Source organism: Oenanthe melanoleuca, chromosome 2 (assembly GCF_029582105.1).
Source record: "Oenanthe melanoleuca isolate GR-GAL-2019-014 chromosome 2, OMel1.0, whole genome shotgun sequence".
NCBI lineage: Eukaryota > Metazoa > Chordata > Aves > Passeriformes > Muscicapidae > Oenanthe > Oenanthe melanoleuca.
In genome coordinates, this window is record NC_079335.1 from 19,182,532 (window position 1) to 19,200,874 (window position 18,343).

General features: G+C 35.7%; 1 protein-coding gene across 2 annotated transcripts in view; it reads right to left on the bottom strand.

The window, feature by feature from the left end:
* ZFPM2 (zinc finger protein, FOG family member 2) overlaps positions 1–18,343 on the bottom strand; it is a 302,873-nt gene that overhangs the window by 247,811 nt on the left and 36,719 nt on the right. Inside the window, exon 2 of one of the 2 annotated variants that reach the window (XM_056483928.1) lies at positions 801–959. The exons of the other annotated variant lie outside the window; for it this stretch is intronic. Within the exon in view, the coding sequence (XP_056339903.1) occupies positions 801–959 (159 nt within the window). The remainder of the gene's footprint in view (positions 1–800; positions 960–18,343) is intronic. 2 annotated transcript variants of the gene reach the window in all.

Genomic DNA, 18,343 nt, shown 5'->3' on the forward strand with positions numbered 1-18,343 from the left:
AAGTTATCATGGGAAAATGTATGTCAATATCTGGGAAAGAAAAGAAAGACAGAACCATCAAAATCCTAATGCCTGAGGCATTTGTGGACTAACAGAAGAACATCACCATAACAACTTCAGTTATTTGATAGGCATCCTTACCTGCAGAAGACAAACAATAAAGCAATCAAGTGGATATCCAGCAGGAAGAAGGTTAATTCAATGTTCTAAATAACAACAGTGTGTTTTTCTGCCAGCTGACTGGGAAGCAGCACAACCTTGCAGACTGAAGAATGGATTGGTGTGTCTTATGCTAAAACACCTCAATCTTCAATATTTCACAAGTCCCAAGTGCACCAAAAAGGGATTTGAAACTTCAAAAGTTATCCTTTCACAAATCACTAGTTTTCTACTGTGCATAATAAAGTCTATAATAAGCTCTATTTTAATCCTAGAATCCATAGACAATCTGTTTTCCTAGCAATGTTTCTTAGTCAGAGAAGAAATGAGCAGACATGCTGTATTGCTAGCTGCAGATCTGATAATAATTGAGTTCTGGGGCCTGTTCTCTACAGTTAAATATGTAGAAAATAACACTAGGAGGAAAGCATTAAGGCAAGATGATTCATGTTCCTGAAAAGTGTATTTCAATATAACTAAATATTTATCCCTTATCAGACTTAATTTCAGAAGTGACTCTTTTCCCTGTTTATAAGGTAGCATTAATATGGCTTTTTGAAAATTTTAAACCAAAAAATCTCTTTGACCAATTGGACAAAGTTTGGCCAGTATTCTCTCAAGAGTTTGGCTACAATGATTACCTTTATTACAAAAGTATTCCACTTCTTCACAGCTCAGATTTTCAGGCTCAAACTCTGCAGAAAAGCTTTCCTCCAATGGAAAGTCTTCTTTTGAGATAGTATCATTTTCCTCAGACAGGCACTCTTCTTCTTCATCCTCAGTGGCATCTTCAAGGGGCCCTTAAAAAAGAATCAGGGACACTGTGGCAAAACCATCTAACAGGACAATGTGAAATAAAACCTTAGTGAACTTTTAACTGGCATTCTTTAGCTAGTTTTTCCTTTCACAGCTGTGTTCAGCATTTATTAGAATTGGACAAATAACATTTTATGGAAATGGAAATTGAAAGTGACTTTTCCTGATGACTTCAAATCACAATATGCAAAGTGTTATTAATAATATGTACTAATATTACTCACACATGGGGGTTTTTCATTATTCATTGGGCTCTACTATTAAACTCAGACAGTTTTAACAGCTGAAATCAAAGCTGTATTTGTGAAACGACATAAACAGTGAAGAGCTTTCTCTTGTTTGTTAGTGATTGTTTTTGATGCTGAATTACAGTACTTAAAATGTTCTTTTACAGGCTTTGTTAATCAAATTAAAAGTACTGACAACAGAGAAATACTACAGAGGTTTTGACAGCACAAACTTCAGCTTATTCTGCTATTTTGCTTCAACTGGCCCCTGATGGTATCCATGATCATTCACACCAGACTCTTTAACAGATTCTCAGTCAATGGACAGGACTCAAGAGACTATTTATTCATTTCACAGAGGCCAAACAAATGTCCTGGTAAACTGCCAGCCCAGGGCTACAAAACATAAACTAATTACAGAAAGAGGGCATGAGTTTGAATTTGAAATGGTAGTCTGAGGTCTTTGACTTTTCTTCTATTTACCTAAAGATACTACTGCTACAGATCCTCTCAAAGAGACCACACCAGACAGATTATAACACATAACACCAAGGTTACCAATTAGAATATGCTCAAAAATTAAAATCTTTCTTATATACACACACTACAAAATCATTGGTTAATAGGAACTATTTGCTAAAGACATCTCTTGTGCAGGATGTAGAATTTCACCCTAGATTTAAATAGAGATTTGAAATAGCTGAACATATTTTAATTTAACAAAGATTTTATTAAATGTCAGTATGTTTCAAAATCCATCTTAAGACTGGATTTCAAAAGAGAGATTTCATTATACATGGTTGAGGCTTGAAAAAAATTACGTATTTCACTCTCCAATAAAAGCACAGCCTCATTTATAATTGACTGAGTATTTCTTCTTCAAAATGAAAGCGAGGGAGCTAATGAAAAAAAATGTGATTTGTATTTATATGATAGTTTTACGGTATTAAATACACTATTCCTATATAATCTATCATGCTGAGATAGAATACATAAATGATTCTGTTGTGTTCAATGAAAAGGAAGGAATAAATTCTTAAAGAAATCAAATATTGACTACACTCTAATTTTATGTAATTTATTATGAACCAGTGACTACCTACATTTATTAAAACAGCAAAATTCACTTTAGGCTAGGTTGTGTAATTCTTGCTTCAGAGGAATATGATGGTTACTTTTTATTGAAATTGATTGAGATTCCCAGCTGGGATTCCATAAATTAATATAGCTTACCATCTTTCACGGAAATATGACTCTCTGTGCCAGCTGAGGGTCTGACCAAATGAGCCCACTTTTGTAGACACACACTCGCCAACAGTAGCTGTCATTCAACAATACAGCTCCTAAAATAAGGGGCCATTATTATGGCTGAAGAAATAAAGATTCTCACTATCAAAGTATCCATTACTGTTAATTGCACCTTCCAGCCATGCTGGGAAAAAATCCAGCAAGTGCATATGCACAGGGAGTGAAGAGGCTGTGGCACTGTGCAGAGAGAGAACAAAGCATGAGCACACGCTGGAGCAGTGCACTGCAGCTGAACATGGGCACTCCAGGCACCCACGTGTGCCCAGGTTCATGAAATGAAAGCACAAGGGGTTCTGCAAAAGCTATCACAAATACTACTCAAATTTCATTTGATTATTAATATGTGACAGTGTCGGTACAGCCATTTACTGGGGTGTACTCCTAGTAGCGCCTGGATAAATAAACTAGGAAAAAAATATGCTATTTTAGGGAAATGAACATTTTTGCCTCATTTAAAAATGTATTAATACCATATTTTGCTTCATTTAAAGTGCAGCTATAAGCCTAATAAATATTCCAAGTATTTTAAATCTGAGGAAAAAAATTTAACTTCAGCCAACATTTCCAGTGGAAGTCAATTTCCTGCTGAATGACTAGCTCTTTGTTATTGACTTTTACAATGTGTCTTACAAAACACAGCAAAAGCAATTTACCTGCAAGTAATGCAATTGGCATGTATACACGACATTTAGGTCTGTTTCTAGATGTTAAACCAGTTTATTTGATCAGGTCACCAATACGTAATCAGCAAGCTAATCATCACTGTATGTTAATTAGGAAAAGAACAGAAATGCAGTTGCTATGCTTTCATTTGCAGCAGTCATGGAAACACACTTTGTAATTTCCACTGACACTCCTTCCAAGAAAGGAGAAGAAATACAATGTACACACCAGCTCCACAGTGCTGGTTCACATCCCTGTCATTTTGTGGGGCAGGACTTTATTTTTTAAATCGATCTTAGACTAAAAAAAAATACTGACTAATGCTACTAGAGATATATTCTATGTACAAACAGGTATGAAACATTTCCTAAAGTTACATGTCCAAGCATTTGCAAACATAAATGTACAGGATGTCACATCCCAAGGGGATCAGAGGTGTGCTGCATCTACACCAGGCTTTGCCCTGCACGTGCAGCCCGTGTACAAAACCCAGCAAAGTTCATCCAGGAGCATGGGGACACACATCAGAGCTTTACCTAACAGGGACTGGCACCAGAGCCTGCACCCCAAACACCAGCAGTGACAATTGCTGAAGTTGGAGGATCAACGCATAAATATTTTTCTAGGTTTCAGGCAACTGCTGCCTTGTCTAATTCACCCATCTACAACCTGATCATTGGGACAAATCCTGTCTTATGCACATTGGGCTGTCTTTCATTATTTAAATGTCAAAATACATTCAGTCATGTCTTGCCCAGAGCTGGTATAGTGTAACTCATAATTAACTAAAGAGTAAGGCATTGTACAACATGAATAAGATCCCAAGAATAAGACAAAAACTACATATTTTTCAGTTTCAAAACTGAGTTTCAAAATCAATGATGTCTGCAGACATTTTTAATTATTAGTCAAACATACAGTGGATTAAAGAAGACACTAAAATACAAAGCCATTGCAAGGAGCCATTTACAGAGTAAACTCTCTATTCTTGACTACTTTATCTAATTACTTACACATAAACAGACCAATAAAAACACATTTTCAGAATCTCACAATAAAGACTATATGGAACAAAATATTCTTGACAAATGTAAAAACATTAACTATGCAGGCTTATGTTTGCCTGATTTGGTCATGTGCCAGCAAAAACCTCTAGCTAGAAAGAAATTACAGAAAATTACATCAGCTAGAGAACTAAGAATTTATCTGTTTTGAAGACTTACAGGTAGGTTATTAGCATTGACTAACGCCTCTATCTAGGTAACAACCTGTACAAAAGCTAATGCAACTTCTTACCTGATTTAAAATAATTAAATGTGTTTTAAAACAATAGAGTTTCTTCCAACTGTTTTCTGTGATAGTGCTTTTTTCTCCCTATTGTTATTATGTTCACATATTACCTTCAACAGTCCAAACATAGGTTAGTCAATTACTTTAGTACCATGCTTTACCTTCTGCATTTCTTATAAATTGTTGATTTAATTTAATAGTATTACCCCCGTTATTTAAACTAATCATGTTATTAAGTACTTGTGGCACAACATGAATTACTTCTACTTTTATTTCAACTGGGCCAGGGTTGAGGTCCCATCCTGTTCTGCTGAAAAATCCTTTTCAATAACTGCTGATTAAGTGTGGCTTTAAAGCCAGTAGCCATAATGACAGAGCAATGAAATCCAAAAATTGCTACTACAGAAATTCATCTGAGTGTCATTGTGATCTGACAACAAACAGCTCTGAGATATGATTAGACTCTTTAATAATTAAAGCAGTAAAATTTCAAACTTAAGCAGTTTAAGAATTTAGATGAATAGTTAATTCCAGAGATAGTCTAGATGTTTGTCTTCTCATTTCAGCAATTCTATTCCTATTAGCAGTTTGTAAAAAATGTGATGCAATATAAGGAAAGGTCATTCTGAAATGCTTCAGATGAGCTAGATAATGACGAATACATAAGAATTCCCAATCACAATAGGTAAAACCTTAATTTCTAATCTTAAATTTGAGGCAAATTAAGTCTCTATTATTCTGTATTTTGCATGAAGCCCTAAAGAAAACTTTCTCTTTTATAAGATGAGCAAATAATCATTGGTGTATAAAACAGAGTATTTAGAGGAGTTTAATATTTTACTTACTCACTCGGTACTTACTCCAATTCATAAATATTTATAGATATGAACACAAATCTCAACTCCTCTTGCAAACAGCAGAGACAAACGACACAGCAGAAAACAGTGCAACTAGTGACAGCAACTAAATAGTCAATGTGGTAGCAATCTGTATGGCTTAGTGGACACAGTAGTCTACTTTGAGAAACCACCACTTATAATTTGATACAAATAACAGTATCCACTAGGAGAGGCTGAGGAGTGAGCTGCATGTGCCTTCATGGAGAAAATTACTTCTGATTGAGGCCACTTGCCAGCACAGTGTGGGGAAATCTGAGCTGTGCTCCCTAATTTGTACCAGATTTACAGGCACTCAAGGACATATTTTTTAGCACTATTATCAAATGTTAAATAAATATTCCTAAAATATCATATACTTTAATGTAAATGCAAACACATAGATGCAAGCACACACACACACAGCCAGCTAAGTGGCAATCCCAACACGGTAACAGATGCTACCTCAGCACTTAAAAGGACAGACCACATTAAATAAAACAAAACCAGCACTGCAATAATTTTAATAATACATAAGAGTGTGAGAATGAACTATCAGAAAAGGATTTACATTCACTTAACAAAAGACACTTTTGCTACAATAAACACTCCTCTTAACACAAATTTGAGCATCGAACCCTTTGAGCACATTAGTCCTGATACATCAATGCCTGACTCCAGTTTTATGGTACTATAACTGTAATGAAATAATTGAAATTCAATAACATTAACCTGGATAAGTTCTGTAATAATTTCTCATAGTCAAATTCATCAGACTTTGCACTAATGAAACCACTTAAATGCACACTCAAATTAAACACGTGCTTAATATGCTTTCTTGTCCAGTGTTTTGCACTTAAAATGCATGTATACTATAGTAGAAAAGTATCATTGAAATAATTATCTCATGAAAATGTGAAGTGGTTAGCTTCCTTCTCACCTACCAATATTCTCCTACATTCCCACTGCAGCAACATAAATCAGTTCTCTTAACAAATTAAGAATGCCTCAGAAAGCCTACAATACTTGACAGTGAGTGGCTGGGGAGAGGTTAATGAGTATAATTATTAGTAGCAGCATTAAATAGTAACAACTTCAATAAATCAGAAGCCTGAAATTCACTGGATCAACATCAGACATTCCCCATGTTCTGTGGGATCCATTCAGTACTTCCTAGGAAAACATGCTGCCACATACAGATTATCCTTGGCTTATGGTAAGACCCACGTATGTGATGCTCTCTGATTACAGAGGGAAAAGCTTCAGAAAAATCAATCCATTTATCTCCTGTTTCAACATGAACATTCCTTCAAAGCAGAACCGATTACTTAAGACAAGCACCAGGCAAACACTTCCCATTAATTTACATTGTAGAGAATTTTTTTCTAAAAATTCAGTCAGGAATACTAAAAATACAAGAGAGGGTTCAATTTATTTCATTTAAAGTATGGCAATGGGAGTGAAGACACCATATGATAATTCACAGTTCTCTTCCTCTTGGGAAGTTTCCCATACAGGACTTGCAGACTTCTCTGTCCTTTTTGGCCCATTGAGTTTATTAGTTATTTATCTTAACTAAAATATTTCTGGCATTCCTATTCCATTTTGCACTATATTTAAGAGATGCAGTGCTGCCTGTGCACATTGATCCTCCCCAGATTGTTTAGCAAATTGGCTGAACTTCAGAACTTTTGTCCAGATTGGAAGATTTCTCCAATTTGTAAGCAATTCCTTACATCTTCATTGGGGCACCCAAGCAGAATGAAACATTTCTCACTTTCAAACTGGGAGAAACTATATGACCATGATTCAGTGACAAACTTAACAGAGGGAAAGGGAAAGGAAAAGAAACAATTTTTGGACACCAGAAATCTACACCAACCTGATGCAATTGAACTTAACAGCTAGAAAAAGGTATAAAAGTATATTTCTGTAGGAAAAAAAAGTTATTTTTAAACATGTAAGTTCTTCCTGCAGCCACTCACTTTTAACATAAGTTGCATCAGGGGATCTGGTAGGAAGGAAACATTTTTATTAATTTTCCCCTTATCTGTAAGAAGAATGCTGATTTTTTTTTTTTTTCATTTACGTTCCTTGCCTGCAGGTAGCAGACCAAGAAAATCATATAGCAGAATTTTTTCCTTTTGATTAATTTCTTTCCATGTGTTATGTTATTTCTTATATATAATTGATTTCAGGTTTTGCTTGTAGCTGTACATCTTTTTATATCTGTACCTGCTGCCTTCCTTCAATCAAGAAAGTTGAAGGAAATTACCTGAATTTTGTTAAGTTTATTAAAAAAGGAGCTCTGTGAATATTTAAATTGAGTTTTGAAATGGTAATACAAGAAAGATATTAGAGAATTTTAATAGTAGGTTCAATTTGACCCACAGACTATTGTAGAAAGGGTCAAATTTTATTCAAATTATTTCTTTACAAAAAAAAAAATGAACCCTTTGATTTTATTAAAGTAGATTAATATTCTTCACTGCTAGGTCTTTTGGCACTTCGGTGCATGACAGCATTAACTGTGCTTGTATATGAACTTTTCAAAGACCTTTAAATGTTCCAGTAATTTGGAACTTCACTTTCATTTATCCTCTTGTCTTCTTTTCTCCTACCATTATCCAAGAGGCCACCACAAAATTGACAGTGCCCATGGTCAGTTTGCTCTTAGTGCCAAGGCCAGAATATTTCCAATCAATAAAAGTGAAATGATGAAAAAGGAACCATTGAAAATATGCTTAGGGAGACATTAATTCCAAAAACTAGCGTGCAAGTGGGCACAGAACATGAACTGTGAGACCTTTGCAGTTAAATATCAGACCTCAGCTCTCAAGCAGCAGCTCATGCCAAAATACATGTCTTAATTCTACCTGCACTTGTAACAGCTGCACAGCAGATGCTCCACAGCAGATGCTGCTCTGTGTATTTCTGCTGATACAGGAGGAGAAAGAGAAGAACAAAGACCAAGAGGAGTATTGTGACTCAGCACCCTAAAAAATCACAGCAGCAAGACAGAACCACCAAGTACCAGAGTGCATGAATTTCTAATTTTCCTGAAGAGAGTTTTTAACTAAAGCCTACAAAGCAAACAGCAAGTTGGACATAAAGCTCTCAGAGATGCATTTGTGATCCTTTTAGATAACTTTTCATGCTAGGAATAATTTTACAGTGGTGGTTTATCAGTAGTTTTCTTAAATTTAACAGAGTAAACAAGGAAGATTTCTTGCTTCCTTACACAGAAATATTACCCCTGAAGCATTTTTCCCTGAATTATGATATATTTTGTCCTTTTTAAACCCATCATTTATTTCTGTATGATTCCTATCTGCTAAATTTTACAAAACAAATTTTGAAACTAATGGTAATCTGATTCAAAATACTGGCAATATCATTTTCCCCACGATACACAGCTCCTTTTGATGAAAATATTTTCCAGTTCTAGTGTATTGTTTTCACTAGATAAGTATGATGTTCATATTTAAACTCACAGGCTTAAAAAAAATAGAAGAAAAATGCACCACTTGTGTAAAGAAGATGGCTTGTTAATTCTGTGCCCTTCCCTGAAATTAAATGTAAAAGGAAAAAGGGTATGTCTTTTTTTCTTAACATGTTCATATTGTTTTTTACAGGTAAAGTTTTTTAAGAATTGATATTCATCTTTCTAATAAAATAAAAATCCCTCATCTTGCATCTTACAACAAAGTAGATAAAAATTAAAGGTGCAATTTTAGAAACAATACCCAGACTCTCTTTTCAGTTTGTTGTACTACTGTAGGGTTTTTTAAAACTCAACCTAAGAGAACAGGGAATAAACACATCTACACCAACACCTGTCATACAATGTCTATGGTTTGCTGCTCTAAACAGTCCAGGGAAATCCTCCGAGGATTCAGGATCCAGAAACTTTTAGTGAATCCATTTCTCCAGTCATAGCAAACTGTGACACTGGTAAGTAAGAGGACTTTCTTTCCATGTCCAAATCTCAGAATTTCAGCCACGCAGGGAACACACTGCTCATTACTCAGGACACCTCTCCCTACAGCCCATCTCCTTCACCACATACTGCTGCAGCAAAGCACTTCCCAGCATCAGACCCCAAACAGGATGAATTTTCTCTTACACACAGCCAAGTGGTATTTGGAGCTGAAAGCTTTTCAGAGCCATGAAGGCAGCAAAAGTTCACTCTTCTTCCAACTCCAGTGCTGCCCTTACCCCAAACACAGGACCTCACTGGCAATCACACATGTAGTGAGTGACACATACTGGTATTTGCTAATCACTGTTCTCACTCACCTGCTGGAGAGAAAAATGTGATGCAAGTAGGAGCACTTTGAAGCCACTAATGATGCTGCTGCAGTGTATTTAATGGCCAGCATGTTAGCTACATGAAAGAGGAACCTCACATCAAGTACATTAAGGGATCAGAGGAATACATACTCATTACCCGCTGTAATTTTACATCCCCAGTTTCAAGACAAAATACTCACATTTTTCTCATCCAGCAAAGACACACTATACTGCTATAGAAAATAAGGGGGTCTTTTTTCTTCTGTTTATTTAATATTTTCTAAGTTTTTATGTAGCTGCAGATTATTCCTGTTCATCTTTTGTTTCTAGCTGCATTTCCTAAGATGGAAACGGGTCTCTCATCTCTGTACATCATCATGCAATTAAATCAAAAAAGCAGAAAAAAGTAATTTGGACTTTTTTAGGTCCAGAAATCAGTAGTGAACCCATGACCTCTCTCTCCAGTTACTATTTCTCTACAAACTACTATTGCTTTTTTCAACCGTGTCTTTTGCTTATACAAATGAAACAGAGAATCCTGCAGAAAAAGAAGCCCCTGAAGACAGCCCACATTCAATCTCTATTAACATGACCAAAGTTTTGTATGTATAATTCTGTGCCAATCTGGGTTAGACATCAATAAAAAGGCAACACACCTGAAGTGATTCATAACACAACAACACAGTTAAGGCAAAAATAAACACAGTGGGTGATATATGAGATATACATGAAAAAACCCATCATGCTTAAAGTGACTGCCAGTTCTAAAGTATCAGGAAAGAGAAGCTGAGAAGTTAGGAGTTAACTAAACCACAAATGTTATGATCTTTGTCTCACAGACATGTACTAGAATGCATGGTAATTTAGCTTACAGAGGTTCTTTTAATTTGACAATAATACGACTTGCTAAAGCAGGTTCACCTGCTCGGGGTTGTGCCCTAGTGGGTTTTGAATATCTATAGAGAAGGGTTCTTCACAATCTCCCTGTAAGTCTGTTTCAGGGCTCAGTCATCCACAAAGCTGCTTTTCTTCACATTTAGATGAAACTTCCTGGGTTTCAGTTTGTGCCCTTTGCTGCTTTTATCCTGTCACTGGGAACCACTGAGCAGTAAGGGTAAGGCCCCATCCTCTCAACACCCACCCTTAAGAAACTTGCATGTTTTGGAAAGATTCCCCTCTCCCTCTCAGTCTTCTCCAGAGTTACAGGCCCAGCTCACCCTGCCTGTCCCCATAAATGAGGTGCTCCAGCCCCCTCAGCATCTCCACAGCTCTCCTAATGGACTCTCTCTCCTTGTTCCTTTCCTTTCCTGAGTGGTGAGCCCAGGATTGACACAGCACTCCAGATGTGCCTCTCTAGGGCTGAGCAGAGGGCAGCATCACCTCCCCACCCTGCTGGCAATGCTTTCCTGATGCACCCCAGGAACATTGGCCTCTTGGCCACAAGAACACACTGCTGGCTCAGGGACACCTTGTTCTCCACTGGGGCTCCCAGTGCTTTTCCCACTGAGCTCCTTCCAGCAGCCTGCCTGGTGCAGGGGGTCATTCCTCCCCAGGGGCAGGACCCTGCTCCTGTCCTTGTTGGACTGCATTAGGTGTCTCTCCACCCAACTCCAGCCTGCCCAAGTCTCACTGAATGGCAGCACAGACTTCAGATTTATCAGCCACCCCTCCCAGTTTTGTACTGTCAGCAAACTTGCTGAGGGTACACTTGGATTCTTAGCACCTTGAATTTTAAACACCTACGGAGGATTTGCTGTTTTTAATCCCATCATGGGAGCTTATTGATATGCAGAACAAAACTGAAGGGTTTCAAATTAGAACTAAATCCTTAGATCAGATTGCAAGATAATTCAGATTGTAAATTAAAATAAGAGCATATTACAACAAAAAACAATCTGAAAAAAAAATCAAGTAGACTAAAATTATTCTATTCGTATTTATTTATTCCATGTTGTATTTAGCCACAACAAACCAAAAACTGGGCACTAGCAAAGAGCCTCCCATGTACAACAATCCCAACCTGAGGACCCACAGCAAAAAAAATATTAATGCATAATTATTTTTCTGTGTATATTCAGACCTTATTTTTTTCCACTAAGCAGTCATTTATGACTAGTTATAATAACACTTCGTATAATTTACTATAATGTGTCATAAGGGTGAAATTTTAAGGGTGCATTTTGTGATTTTTTTAAAGATTCTTCAAATTACAGTACTACAGCATTTATTCTGTTAACTAAAATATAACAGACTATTAATCTTTACCATCATATACATCCTACAAACACCATGAAAAAACCTTGACTTTTATTATCACATCTCAGGAATATGTAATTTAATGATACTGTAGTCTAGGTCACATACAGAGTGGGATTTATTGAATGACAAAATTTATAGGTCATTTATTTATCTTTATACATTCATGTATATAAACCCCAAAATACAAACAAGCAAGCTAAATATTTTTAAATGAATTAGAACTGCATGTCATAAAGAACTTGAGTTCTTTAATATCCTTGCTCACTTTTCTTCTACTTTAATTTGATTCCTCACTGGTAGGAATCGTAAGGTTGCACAAAATATATTGTATGTCCCCTAGAGTTGGCATAACCTGCTGGTTTTCTGAGTTAATCACTAATTAATAATTTGAAAACAGAAAGTCATTATGTCATTTCCAGACAATGAGCTTTTAAATGGTGCATGTTATGTCCTAGCCTTTTCAGTAGGAAAAAGTTTTTTCCTCTGGAAACCAGATGGCTGGTAAGTGTTATTATGAGACTATGCAAATCTCAAAGCAATAAGCATGAAATCAAAACAAGAATTCATTCTTCTCTCCTCTTATCATGATTGTTGTTTTGCTGAACCAACTTATGGAATAATACAATTGGATGCTTTGGCAATGAAGAGTTGATAACCCATCTCCTCTTTCTTTTTTTCATAGCAAATAGTTCTGAAAACATTTTTTTGCCTATAAATTTATCCTTCCTAATATCTTGTTCTCCATGCCAAACTCAGATGAGGTAATCTTATTCCAGGCTAAATCTTCTCAGTAAACTTATTCACTTGAGAAGTTTACTGGCTTTACTACTAATATAATTTGATTATCAAAATATCCTTGACTGCCTTATGTTTTGGATTAGCCAATTTTTTCCTGTTAGGAATGAAATCCAGAAGAGTTCTATTTTATTTTCTATCACTTAAAGAGGCAAACACCTGCATATTCATTGAAGTGCCAGCTCCACTCTACAACTAAAACTCTACAATTCAAAGATTTTCAATGCTCAGCTAATACAGCTGCATCTCTTTGCAGCATTCTTTTCTAAAAAATTTGCAGAATACTCTGAAAAAATCTTAAATTTCTAAGGTTGACCAAAAAGAAAACTAAGAAACTAAGAATATGAAATATTGATTTCCAAAGTAAATTGGCTTCTAAATATTTAGAAATACCTTAAGTGATGAAACACACACTTATAAAAATTTCCCATGGGTCCAAATACTTTGAAAAGTGGTAAAGGAAGACACTGTTAAAAAAAAATAAAAAATGGTTGGAACATTATTCTGTATGTCTTAGCCCTATTTTTCATTCTTGTTTTTTATTTATTAATCCTTGATATATTCGCTGCTAATAAATTTTAGTCTAAATTCCATCATTTTGTATTTTAAATCCTTACACATGGCATAACTTACGAAAACATTTCAGTATTCTTACAACATATGTTTCCTGTCTGTATTAACATGTTAAAACATTTCTAGCTACTGTAAGGTTGTGTCATTTTATGATGCAAAAAAGTGACAATTATGTAAAATTGTTATTGGTTTATCATGAAATAATGTCAAAATATGACTAAAGAACTAAGCCACAAAATAAACTGAAACTCTTTTCCCCAAAAGACTTCTAGACAAATGTAGTTCCCCTTAATGAAAAACAAAATCATGTTTTTCAGAGTACTCTCCAGTAAATAATTGCCCTTTTAAAAATCTCTTGCCATAGTTACTAGCACATCTCTTGATCTGAGTGACCCTGTGTGAACAGAGCGTTGGACAAGAGGACTTCCAGAGGTCTCTTCCAACCTCAAGCATTCTGTGATTCAGTGTTAATATCAGGAAATGCTGCACATCTTCTTGTACCATCTTACCAGGATCTAAAACCAGCAGAGCTCCCTGGAGTACTCTGGTACATTCCAGGCTTCCAACCCCTGCATCAAATAGACTTAAAGGAAACAAACATAAGAATATCCTTGAATTCCTCCAAAATTATCAAAACTATCACAAGCACTCTAGTGAGTTTTCAATTAGATGAAACCATTTGTAACACTGAGGGCACAGCTACAAGGACCCACCAACATAATCAGCACTTCTGCATCTGGGTCCTGCAGGATTTGACTGTATAACAGACAAGCTCTGCACTCCATCTTCCCCTTGGCTTTATACCATAACTGCATTTCTCCTGTCTGCTGCTGTTCTACCCTAAGCTTGGCACAAATTGCACTACACTCTTCCCATTCCTCATATGTGCAGAAGCACTTGGTGCAGTATGCTTAGCAATCACACAAAATCCAATGCAGTGTTTTGTTTCATGTTGCACACGGTATTCACAGAAGAATAATGCTTAGTTAACTAAATTTGGTACCACTTTACTTGGCCTGTAGGAAAGCCAAATACCACTTCTGCCCTGGAAACACAGAACTGATCCTCTGATATTATCATTCTTTGCCTGTTCCAGTTTTAAAGACCAAGGTGCTGCTTTTACACATCTTCCTCAGAAAAACTGCTCCTTAATGGAAAAGAAGTCACTTAGAGCATTTTACTTAATGCTCATAAAAAATTTTTCAGTTTCAATTTATCCCTCTTCATTATAACTCAAGTTCTAAAGATATGTTTTTTCAGATGTTTATACCTTCAAATGTTAACAGCCTTTTGTCATGACCCTTTAAATTATCACCTTACTAAAAGGCAAGTGTTCTTACAATTTAATCTTCCTCACACACTACAGTCTAAGAGTTACTCAGATATCTCACTGCTTGATCCTCTGAGCACCCTTCTCTGTTCTTCCTTACATCTTCCAGTACTAAGGTGAGCAGAACTGAATACAGCATGAATTTGGCATATAGTTTCTGCTTCGTAGGGACCAAAAAGGCAAATGGCAGCAAATATTACATGGGACTGTCACACCTTAGAGAGCTCTGAAACAAGAGCAGGAATCCATAACATTTTGGAATACAAGTACCCAGGAGTAAGGTAGGGGTTAAGGTGGATGTTACTCATTACAGACAGACAGACAACCAACCCAAGCTGTACTATTAAAGAGTGTTGATTTCAAGAATTATAAGAGGTTTGAAATCAAAGTGTAAGATATAATAGCAATATTGCTAAAAATGGTTAACCATAGTTAATAATGCAGATGGAAACACCAAAAAGCAGCTCACTGCACTGCTTGTCACAGGCTGCACAACATTGTCATGCCATATGGTAACAAAAACTGTTTCAAAAATAATTAGATTTACGAGATGGACATGTTTACAGAAGAGACATTACTAAAACATCTATAGCCTGCAATAACACGAAATGTCACCATGTATTACCTTATATTGCTACTCCTGTGGATGAAGATTGGGAAAAAAAGAATTGTGATGAACTCTTCCCAGTTCATGATGGAGAATTCAAAAATATTTAAAGCAGCATAAGAGTATAAGACCATGGAATGGCAGGCTAAAGCAGACATTAATATTTACTGGCTAATAATTTTCTTCTACACTTTGTTTTCCTTTTCCTCCTCTCCTCTGCTATCATTGCCACTCAACTGCTAGCAAACACAGTGGTTCACTATACCTTAATTTAGAGCATTTTACAGCCAATTCACATATTATGACTATCAATAATATTAGATTATTATGTCAATAGTACTGGAGAAACTATTGTTATCATGCCACTGCCAACATGCAACTGCTATTTATTTAGCACAGGGCTGCTGGATATGTTTTTTCTTGTTATGCATGCTTTTGAGGGTTTTCTTGATGTCCCAGCAAAAGAAACACTCAGAACAGCATTTTTTTCTCATCATCAATATCCAGGCTTGAAATATCCTTAAGGGTTATTCTGTTGCCAGTTAATGTCCTCAGATGTCCTTCCAGTTTTCTCTGGCAAGCAATATCAAATTTCAGGGAGTTGCACACAATGCAAACCAAAGTATTTGTGCCTTCACCAAAACAGGTAATACCAGATGAAGGGAATGGCTTTGGTTTTTAACTTAGAAAAGAAAGCAACAGGGTGAGAGGGAAAGTTTGTGATGAGAAATTTGAAGCAGTCTTCAAAAAAATAAGCACACTTTCTTCCCTGTTGCCAGACTCTCTCATGGTGTTCTCGTGTCCTTTGCAGACGTCCTCATGACATTCACAAGCCATTGTTCCTAGAACCAAATTTTCAAATCTCATACTTCATAGGGCACAGCCTTCCAAGTATAAGATACAAACACAAATATGCCAAATTTGGTTTAAGCCTCAGAATCACATATACAATAAGGCAGGAGAGCCTAATGCTGCTTGACACTGAAAGGAGCATTTTGGTCTAGACCAGTAGGGCTGATTTATCATCATACATATGCAAGACTGCCAAGCAAAGATCATTTTCTAGAATCAAATACATAGAAAACTATTTCAGAGCATGGCACACACTGTATACAACTAAGCTATGCTGTGTTGTAGATCCATTAGTTAATAATTTTTATTAAGTTAATTTATATTTTTTAGTAAACTTGTCTTTTAATTCTATTGTTGGTTACTTCTTTGCTCTGGCTATTACAGGTGTACTCTAGAGGACTCAAAACTTTGATATTTGTCTTTAAAATCATAGATAACATATTCCTGATGGACAAAAATCACATGTAACACCAGCAAATTTTTATGAATAACTTAATCACGAGTTATATTAAAGGTAAAATGAAATGAATGATACTAGTAGAACAAAAAAGGTTAACTTCAGATATATTTTGAGAAAAATCCCTCTCCCTCCTCCCCCAAAATAATTAAAGTCTTTTAATCTTCAAAGGTGGATAAACTGAACCAGTTTACCTTACAGCATCATTTGGGCATCAAACTACATAATAAGACTTTTCCCAGCCAAATTTCCAGCTCTATCCCATGCACCACTGCAAGTGCTTTTCTTTTAGTGTGCACATACTATATGATGGCAGATGTTATGAAAAGGAATTCTTATTTGACATTTCACAGGGAAAAAGTTTTTCAAAGTTATGAAACCTATCCAGTAAAAATTAGGCCAATTAAGACTAAAAATTTTATTTGAAAATTAAAATTTTATATAAAAAAATTAGCTCTCTACCTGACAACACCAATAGTTTATTTATTTTTTTCTGTTTAAGACAACAAAATCTATAATCTGTTTAATTAAGTTTTCTTCTAACCTCTGAATCACAAAATCTTCTAATGCAAACAAGTATCTTAGAATGCTACAAGGAATATTCCTGTATCCAGTGTGATTTCATTGGTGATCAAGAACAAGAAGACAAGAAAAGGAAAACAAACTATAATCTGTGATTTGAGGGAACATCAGGTATTCAATAAGTCCCTTTTCTTTGAAGGGACTGCTTCAAATTACCTACCTTACTAAATATATCCTCTATTTTCCAAACAAGCTGTTTAAGAATCTCATATCAGCTTGTAGCTTCTAGCAGCCTCAATTTTGTTCAGCCCTACCAAAACCACTGCTGAAGAGGACATTGCTCTGAACAAATGCAAACCATCCCTGTTAATTCTGTTGGAAGTACATTCACCACATCCCTTGACAATCCAAACTGTGCAAGAAGTTGAAAGGAAAACAGCTCTACAATTTAAATACTGCACCTATGGTGTCTTCTGTTTCCACAGAAATCTGACTTTTGGTACAGTATTAGCTGTAGTCTTGAGGTGGGTTGTTTTTTAAGAACAGAATAATAATGCCTACTCTATCGAAAAAAACATAAATTTAATGACAGAGACCTAGGTATTTAATTCCTATGTGCTTTCCTACTGTAATTAATAATATTAAGCAAAAAATTTAAGATATAAGACATCTAACCCGAATCAAATTAATGTTCAAATAACTGATCAAGTATCAATCTGTTCTAACTCACAAATAATAAAAAATGCAATTTGCACAATATCCTCTTACAATCTGACTTCCCTGACTGGGCTTTTCACAGGGAACTTTAATCTTTAATGCTTCATCTACAGGAGCAATAAAATAATTATCAAAAGATATTCACAGGATTGAAAGTCAGAACTTCCTCAGGACCCAAGAGGAAATGTTATAATTCAGTTCTACAATAAGGTTTTACTGCTACCTACACAGGACTGGTATATTAGTATTAACATTAATGAACCCATATGTGTATTTTTTACATACACAAGCATGCAATTACCACTGTTTGAACAGATTTTGGCTTATTTTATTTTGCTACAACATAAATCTTTAACCAGATATTATAGTTTAAAGCACAGCAGGCTGTTCATCTCTTGGAAACATCCATACAAAATTCTGCCTATGGAACTGTGTTGGTCAATACACAGTAATTTAATACAAGTTTTGCAACATCTTCAGCCAAAAAAAGTGCAGCTTATAATTCCAGGCTGAAGCATCTATGCTTTGAGCCAAGCTTCTATCCTTCTAGACTCTATTTCAAAGGATAGGTCTCACTTCTGGAAATCTAACATGGCAGAG